At 45.5% G+C, this 9,368-nt stretch overlaps 1 protein-coding gene across 1 annotated transcript in view; it reads right to left on the bottom strand.

Moving 5' to 3' along the window:
• Positions 1-1,849: 1,849 nt before the first annotated feature.
• LOC138800681 (rac GTPase-activating protein 1-like) overlaps positions 1,850-9,368 on the bottom strand; it is a 31,557-nt gene continuing 24,038 nt past the window's right edge. Inside the window, exons 8-17 of the mRNA XM_069982539.1 lie at positions 8,706-8,835; positions 8,379-8,485; positions 7,673-7,846; positions 7,478-7,573; positions 7,155-7,353; positions 5,677-5,782; positions 4,368-4,500; positions 4,194-4,293; positions 3,077-3,161; positions 1,850-2,101 (exon numbers count right to left, since the gene is read on the bottom strand). Of these exons, the coding sequence (XP_069838640.1) occupies positions 2,032-2,101; positions 3,077-3,161; positions 4,194-4,293; positions 4,368-4,500; positions 5,677-5,782; positions 7,155-7,353; positions 7,478-7,573; positions 7,673-7,846; positions 8,379-8,485; positions 8,706-8,835 (1,200 nt within the window). The 3' untranslated portion in view covers positions 1,850-2,031. The remainder of the gene's footprint in view (positions 2,102-3,076; positions 3,162-4,193; positions 4,294-4,367; positions 4,501-5,676; positions 5,783-7,154; positions 7,354-7,477; positions 7,574-7,672; positions 7,847-8,378; positions 8,486-8,705; positions 8,836-9,368) is intronic.

Genomic DNA, 9,368 nt, shown 5'->3' with positions numbered 1-9,368 from the left:
ACAAAGTCACAGCTTCTCTCAGCCACAGGGCTTGTATCCCTGTGCTGCCCTTTTTTTTTTTTTTTTTTTCAAAGCTAGTGTATCAGTAACCCTAATTCCCCCACATGCCAGCTATTGTAATGTACTGTATAAGTCATTATCCCCAAACAATGCAAGCCTGTTCAATGGCACTATGTCATGTTATAGCAGAGAGGAGGTTGTGCTGTGATTGGTCAGAGACCGGAGGATGGAAGTCCTGACAGCACTGCGTAAATGAAGGGAACTCTTTGGCTCAGTAACAGCACAGACATCACCTACTAAACTCTACAACTCTAAAGGGTTCATCTGACAACCAAGCTGCCTCACCGAACCCACTAACTGGCTGAGCGGAACGTCCAGGAGCCCCCAAAGCAAGCTAAAGCGCCAACCAGATAATGTATGCACCGGGTGAAGAGGGCCACCATTTATATACTCGCCGCGGGATGACTATTCTGCGAGTATGTAATCCTATGGGAAACTGACAGGAGCGGAATAGCAGCGATGCAAACTCGCACCATGAAATCCGCTGCAGTTCCATTACGAGTGAACCCACCCTGACTGATTTTTAAAGCTAAAGCCAGGAATAGATTTGAAAAGAAGAGAAATCTCAATCTTTCCTTTATGACCAGTTCTCTGTTTATAGTCTGTTCCCGGCTTTGGCTTAAAAAAAAATCTGTCAGATAAATCTGTCTGTGTAAACGCACCATAAATTTACAGGTTATATAAAAAAAATAAATACTGTCTTCCCCTCTGACAGCCAACCCCCTCCTACTAGATGGCAGTAACCCCCTGGTTCTCAGGTTTAGGGTCAGGACTATGCACCTACCAGCAAGACATCTTAAACTGGTCTGAAGGAACAGTCGGTGCACAGCCTATCTATAAGCATGACTCCTGACCTCTGCCGCATGTACTGGCTGCAGCGGCTCTGATCTGAAAGGGGCTGTGTATGAGGCAACCCACCCCTCTAATATAAATGAGGTCCCTATAAAAGCCCTGTTGTTACTGGAACCTAAGAGCCCTATTTCACGGGACGATTATCGTGCGAAAAATCGTTATATCGTTCGAATTGAAACAGTAATCGTTCTGTGTAATTGCAGGCAACGACCAAAAAAATCGTTCGTATGTCGTTGACCGTTGATTTAGATCTGAACCTAAAATTATCGTTAATCGTTCGCTGTAATTCCACGTTTGTTCGCTCAAGTTCCACATTTGTTCACTAATCGTTCAGTGTAATTGCACATTGTTTTGCTGGGATCAGAAGGAGTAAACGATCATAGTAACAATCGCAATAACAATCGTAACTACCGACCATCTTTCTGTGTAATATGGTGAACGATTTCAGGTTAACAATAAACAAACAAAGAGGCCCCTGTACAGATAATATATAACTACACTCATGAGTTATGTCCTCTTTGTACTTCCAGGACCACCCACCTTTGCTGAAAGCAGTCAGGGCATGCTGGAAGTTGTGGTTTTGCAGCAGTTGAAAAGCTGCAGGGTGGGAGAATACCGCCCTCAGGACAACAAACATACCCTAGAAAAGATGACCAAGCTGGTATTTGTGTTCCAGTACTTGTTCTAACTCCCACTAGGGGGCGCTGAAAGACAGTGAGTTGATACCCTAATACTCCTTCGGGTTCTATTGAGTGAGTGTTTTTCTATTATTGACCCTATTCCTTTTATTGTTCCAGTGAATGTAAAAATGAAAAAACTTTGCAAATTGTCCTGATAGGAAAAGAAAAAATTCTGCTAGTAGAAAGAGGGCCCAAAAAAGCATCAAGTCTCAGCAAAGGAAATCAAGACAAAAGCTGAAACTCTATAATTTATTTCCTATAAATACATCATATGCAGCTCTATTATTCTCAGGATCCCGTCCAGTCCAGGGAGGGTCTCCGCACACACATACAGTACAAAACACGTGACAGTGAACAGGTATATAAAGATATAAGAGGTGCCAGTTCATGGGTGAACAGTGAATAAGTGACCAAGACAAAAAGTGGAGCATTGACCCCTTCAGGCATTAGGAGAAGTGAAAAATCTTCCCGGCTTCTTTGGCAACTCGCCTTTGCTTGTAGACTCAGTTCTGTAAATGTGAGATAGGGAATGGTAAGACCACAACTGTATGAGAGGGAAGCCATGATTTGCCTTTTAGGAACAGTGTGTCCCCAATGCAGAGCAAACAGCCCAAGCTCTCACATATGGCCAACTTCCTGTGTTCTGTCTTGCTGATGCTGTTACTGGAGACAGATTTCCCCTAACAACAAGTACTAGACATCAGATTGCAGCAGAGAAACATCTAATGGTCCGGAGCTTAGTTTCTGGGGTGAGGAGTGATTTTGGTAAAGTGATTTACAATTATGTTATAGATCACACATGCATCACATGAACGGAAGGCGTTTCAGACTGATTTAAAAATAAAGTTTTGTTGTACATTAGAATTGCGTTCACGCATTGCTGCTCCATGGAAGCAACGTGTGGACAAAGCCCAAGGACTTTTTTTTTTAATTTATTCAACTCTGTTACATGACTGAATGGGCCAATATATCAGGGTCTCAGTTGTAAATACGGCCCCTATGCAGATGCATGCGTTTCCATAGTAACAGGCTACAAAAAAAAAAAAAAATAGTCTGGTATTTTACTTCATATGTTACATTGCTCACTCCTCTCTAATTTAAGGGGAGGGAACCATGGCTCTCCAGCTGTTGCAAAACTACAACTCCCATCATGCCTGGACAGCTAAAGCTTTGGCTATCCAGGCATGATGGGAGTTGTAGTTCTGCAACAGCTGGAGAGTCAAGTTTCCCTACCCTTTGGTTAGAGAGGAGTGAGTGATTCAATGCAAGACTAAAGGTCCCCATATGCTTTACACTTATATTGCCCAAATCTGCCACTGGGGGTCGGGATCGGCCATTGGTACTGAACGTTCATGTGTAATGGGGAGGGTGGGAGAGATGGCAGTCATTCAGCATGACCCCCTTAAGAGAACAGATAGAGGACATGATGGAGGAGTGTAACTAAATGATCCGTAGGAGAATGGTGAAAGATCAGCAATACTTACAAGTAAGGAGACTTCCCTTTGGGTTTAAGAGGAACGGCAAGTGAGTTGGTGATCTCAGGCGAAGTCAGCGGACGGAACAGACGCTCTGTACGGAGATCAGACAGGTTATCATGTTATCCTGCTGCTGACATCACTGCTATAGTACAGACCCTGGAAAGTGCTTTCTACATTGGGATAAACAATGAATCACAAAGCCACAGACTTATATCGATCCGATATGGAACATAGAAGCTTCAAAAGAAAATGTTTTTCAGCTCGCTTCAAGGTGGATGATATCAATCTGACAGGGCAAGAGCCTAAGAAATGCTAAAAAAGTCTTTGATCATTGACTTGGGTCTCGTAGGAATCAAACAAACTGCGCTCACTGTTCTGAGTTACGTCCTGTATTATACTCCAGAGCTGCATTCACTATTCTGCTGGTGGGGTCACTGTGTACATACATTACTGATCCGGAGTTCCATCCTGTATTATACTCCAGAGCTGCGCTCACTATTCTGCTGGTGGGGTCACTGTGTACATACATTATTGATCCGAAGTTCCATCCTGTATTATACTCCAGAGCTGCACTCACTGTTCTGCTGGTGGGGTCACTGTGTACATACATTACTGATCCTGAGTTACATCCTGTATTATACTCCAGAGCTGCGCTCACTATTCTGCTGGTGGGGTCACTGTGTACATGCATTACATTACTGATCCTGAGTTACATCCTGTATTATACTCCAGAGCTGCGCTCACTATTCTGCTGGTGGGGTCACTGTGTACATACTTTACATTACTGATCCGGAGTTCCATCCTGTATTATACTCCAGAGCTGCGCTCACTATTCTGCTGGTGGGGTCACTGTGTACATACTGTACATTGGCTCCGCACTACATGAACATACCGATACTAGAAACAATTATCAGCAAGTCTGAATGAAGAAACATAACAGCAAGCTGTGTGCAGACGCTAAATAAGGTCTAAAACCTACAGAATTGTGAATGCAGCTTTGGTGCAATTCCACCAAAATGTATCTCAGTGTGGTGAGTTGCACCTCATAGAGCCTCCATTTATCTGACACATCAGCAGACTGCACAATGTTGGGACCGGCTGCCATCTTACCCCATGGACCCACCTTGTGCCACGCTCACAGAATCAAAGTTTTGATTCTCCTGATTGTTGGACAAGAACTGATTCCAGAAACCGGACGGCAGCGACAGCAACAGAGACATCACCTGATGACAAACCCAGGTGTCAGTGACGGCAGGGAAAGCATGGCGTCCGGTAGTCACAAGAGCCGCTCACTGACCTTTGCCTGACGGGGGGTGTCCTGCATGATGACCAGGGGGCTGGGGTCAGGAACAGAATGACCCACCACAGTGGGACCAAAGACTCGAGACAGGTTCATCCTATCCATCTGACAGTCCGGACTCCTCATCACTCTGTGGAACAGAGACGAATGGATGGAGTGAATGGAGCTGAATTGTAATACCACATCCACTCTGAGGACAGGGGTGGCACAGATTTTGCAAGAAAGTAGCTGTGGTTCTTCTAATCCTGGATTATTTATCCCTCCCTGACCGCTTATCAAGCTGGGGGGGGGCATGCACCTCATTTAAAGGGAAAAGCGGGGCTTATCCTCCCCTGGGTCCTAGCACCGCTACGCCTCACTTTGCTGTATGCGGAGCGGACATTGGTTGTTTAAAGGAGAAGTCTGCTGCCGAAAATTTTTATTAAAGTATTGTATTCCCCCCCCCCCCCCCAAATTATACAAATCACCAATATACACTTATTACGGGAAATGCACATAAAGTGCTTTTTTTCCCTGCACTTACTACTGCATCAAGGCTTCACTTCCTGGATAACATGGTGATGTCACTTCCTGGATAACATGGTGATGTCACTTCCTGGATAACATGGTGATGTCACTTCCTGGATAACATGGTGATGTCACTTCCTGGAATGCATGGTGATGTCACGAACCGACTTCCAGAGCTGTGTGGGCTGTGGCTGCTGGAGAGGATGATGGCAGAGGGATGCTCAGTGTCCCTCCAGTGCCCTGTGTCCCTCTGCCATCATCCTCTCCAGCAGCCACAGCCCACACAGCTCTGGAAGTCGGTTCGTGACATCACCATGTTATCCAGGAAGTGAAGCCTTGATGCAGTAGTAAGTGCAGGGAAAAAAGCACTTTATAAGCATTTCCCGTAATAAGTATATATTGGGGATTTGTATAACTTTTGGGGGGCAAAACAATACTTTAATAAAATTTTTTAGCCGGACTTCTCCTTTAAGGGGTGAACATACAGCCCAGTGAGACTGGGAGGTGCTAAGGCCCAGGGAAGGATAAGCCCCATCTCTTTGACACTATTCACAGCTCAAGTGTAAAAAACAAACAAACACAAGCAACAAAATGGTAGGTATAATGTGAATTTGATTATTAGCATCTATTAGAGATGAGTGAACTTGCCGTAAGTTCAGGTTTGCATGAACCCGATTGATCAGAATTTGAATCTCTGCTGCCTGGGGAAGGTGGATGCAGCCCGAGGACTGCCTGGAAGACATAGCCATAGGCATGCTACATCCGCCTTGTGTGTGAGTGTGTGTGGGGGGGCCATTACCTGTACAGGTGCAGGATGAGGAAGGCCAGCGTGTCCCGGTTAGCAGGGGGGAGCTCCTGAACCGCCTGACAGATCTCAGACTTACTGTCACTTTCATTGAGGATATCTACACAAGGAGGAAAACATAAAAAAAATGTAGGTTCAAAGGTTACAGAGGTTTATTTCTAAACAAAAAGTAAGTATAAGTGTTGGTAGCTTTATTCTGTCAGGCCGGATTCACCGCCAGCGTATTACACGCACATATTTGTTCCCAGCCTCACCGCAAATCTGATGATCCGGACGGACAAATTGTGGTCAGGCCAGGACTTGTGTCTGTTATTTGTTATAAGACTTGTCTGACACCAGCCTTATAGAAAATTACATTCACCAGATTTATTCCATCCATTTGTAGAAGAGCTGGATAACCAATATGGCCGCCACTACAACCATTGCCCCTTACCTGTCTTCCTGAGCCATTTATTATAGATTTTTCTGGGAAAGCTGGAGGCCACATGAGCCTCCCTGGAGGGATTCATAACTAACCATCCTGTCTGTTGGCAGCGCCTCTGGGAGCTATGATGGCAGCCATAATGGTTATCTCCCAGCTTTCCCAGGGACAAATAAAAATTTTAATCGAATTTTTAAAGTAATAAAGGCAGAATTGACACTAATTCTAAGTGGAGGCGCACAAGCCATCCCATAGTCACTGAGTGACACAGGCAGGAGGGATTCAGCGGCGGAGTGTGGCTCTCTGCGGAAGAATCCCGCCTAGATTACTCAGTGTGAACATACCCTGTCTCTTAAAAACAACAAAAAACTAACAAACAACAAAGACTTTTTAATTCGTTTGAGTCTGAGGGTTCAGAACCAAACGGATAAATGAACAACTAAGATGGTCTTGTGTCCTTTTAGACAAAGCGATTTTAAACAATAAACAAATCGCAAACAAAATAGTTTATTGTTAACCTGAAATCGTTCCCCATTTTACGCAGAATAGTCACTATTACTATTACAAAATCTGATCCCAGCAAATGAAGGAGTGATGTGGAATTAAACTGAATGATTAGAGAACGAATCCAGAATTCCAGCCAACGATAAACGGTGATTTTGGTGACAGCACCAAAAAAAAACGATGAAAGACTTAAAAAATTATAGTTTAAATTCCAACAATATAACGATAATTTGCACAATAGTCATCCTGTGTAATAGGCCCTTATGTTGGAAGCCTGTCTTGGTCACAAGCATAAGAGCTGGGAGAGAATGCTTGTAGCGCACACTAGACCCCGCCCTAAAGCACCGATTGGTCAGAGTCTTAACGGCTGCCAATCAAAACTTTTGACACACAGATTTTTAAAGTGACAGTGCCCATTTTAGGTATAAAAACTGCAACATTTACCCATTACACCTGTGTAGAGAAGTCAGGACCTGTAAATGATAAAATTCCCCCTACATAAAGCTGACCCTGGTCCTCCCCACCGCTCCCCGTGTTCTGGATTTACCGGCAGCGTCCAGGAAGTGTGCGTGCAGGGAGAAGGTGAGGAGCGGCTCGCTCAGGTTCCGCAGGAAATCCTTCAGGACGCTGCACACGGCATGGATGTCTTCTTTCATCAGCTGCTGAGACTTCACCTTCCCGTAGAGAAGTTTTTGTTTCAGCTCCTTTACCAGTCGCTCGCCACCGGAAACACGATAGAGGCCGCGCTGCAGACAAGACACCAGCCTGGTACATACATGTGATCATAGACCTGCACCAGATATCTGAGGATCTAATAGAGAATACAGAGTGTGAACAGGAGCTGAGGCGCAGGGTGTGGGATGGTCCTACCTCATTCAGTCCCCTCTTCTCTATCTCATTCACACACTGGACCACCAGGCCGGGCACCATGGGAGGAGCGGCGGGGGCAAAGTCAGACAGCAGCACCTGTGAGGGGTACGAGAGACACCAAACACGTCACAGACACGGACAGGCCGGCCGCCATCTCCCCTGCCTCCCCCCACTGGAATCACAGCACACGGTCACCTGTCCCTTTTTTGGGGCCACGTTCTGAGAGGGCAGCGAGGTGGACGGACAAAACTTGGAGCAGAAGTCACGACATTCAGGATGAATCAAAATCCGACAGTTTCTGCACTTCAAAGACATTTTGCCAAAGCGGGTCTTCTGGCCGCAGACAGAGCACTGCTCCGCCCGGATCATCTACAGGAGAAGACGGCGCGGCATAAGGATGAATGCAGAATGAGAAGCGTGCAGCCTAGCGTGATCAGCGTATCACATCTTATTATATACATTCACTGATCCAGAGTTATAAAGTGTATTATACTCCAGAGCTGCACTCACTATTCTGCTGGTGAGGTCACTGTGTACATACATTACTAATCCGGAGTTACATCCTGTATTATACTCCAGAGCTGTACTCGCTATGCTGCTGGTGGGGTCACTGTGTACATACAGTACATTACTGATTCTGTACTGATCCTGAGTAACATCCTGTATTATACCCCAGAGCTGCACTCACTATTCTGCTGGTGGGGTCACTGTGTACATACATTACATTACTGATCCTGAGTTACATCCTGTATTATACCCCAGAGCTGCACTCACTATTCTGCTGGTGGGGTCACTGTGTACATACATTACATTACTGATCCTGAGTTACATCCTGTATTATACTCCAGAGCTGAACTCACTATTCTGCTGGTTGTTACTTGTATAGCTATGAAGTCCTCACCGTTTTGGACAAGAAGACGTGCGGTCGTGCTGTGTTGTTGGGTCGAGCCATTTCTGGTTCCATTTCCTGATCGGCCTCGATAATTTGGGGTAATGCAGAATTCTGGTCTGGAACCAAATACACAGGCCTCAGTAGGCTACACATCCTGACTACATTCTCTAAGTGTCTGATAGGGGGCGCCCTTGTTATTGAGAAAGCTCCCTGCTAGGAGAGGCAGTCCCTGCACTATGGGAGGGGGGGCTCCATCCTCCACCATTAGGGCCAAAGACGTCTCCTATATGCGCTGTATTATATACCATAGAGGCAGAATGCTCTGGAGGACCCCACCTTGCATAGATGAGAAGGCTCTGCTTTTGCGCGATCGCCGGCGTGGTACAGACTCTATGCTGGACGTGGCATGGATCGGCCCGGACTCTGTGATAAACATGGTGGTTTTTGCAATAATTGCCTCCTTGATCTGCAAATACAATGCAAACACTGAACGACGGACACCGGACCCATGAAACTTATACACAGTGTTTTGCCTAATAGAATTCCTAGGGAGGCGGAGAACGAGGCAGGGATTCACAAACCACCAACGGCCGTCATGCTCTGCCATGCTCTAAGCAGGACACTGTGCTTTAGTTACGGCCAGAGCGTTCCTTTAACAAGAACTGTCCTTAAAGGGATAGCACACCAAAAAAAAAAATTCTTTCAAATCAACTGGTGCCAGAGATTTGTAATTTACTTCTATTAAAAAATCTCCAGCCTTCCAGTACTTATCAACTGCTGCATGCCCTGCATGAAGTGGTGTATTCTCTCCAGTCTGACACAATGAGAGGTTGTGTATGTTAATTTGCTGCTGCTCTGGACAGTTCCTGACATGGACAGAGGGAGCAGCACAGAGCACTGTGCCAGACTGGAGAGACTACAGTACTTCCTGCAGGACATACAGCAGCTGATAAGTGCTGGAAGACTGGAGATTTTTTTTTATTACATATTTATATAACA

The sequence above is a fragment of the Dendropsophus ebraccatus genome, chromosome 9 (assembly GCF_027789765.1).
Source record: "Dendropsophus ebraccatus isolate aDenEbr1 chromosome 9, aDenEbr1.pat, whole genome shotgun sequence".
In the NCBI taxonomy this organism is placed as follows: Eukaryota; Metazoa; Chordata; class Amphibia; order Anura; family Hylidae; genus Dendropsophus; species Dendropsophus ebraccatus.
The sequence above is the reverse complement of the archived record's forward strand: the minus strand, read 5'-3'. Positions and strand labels throughout refer to the sequence as shown.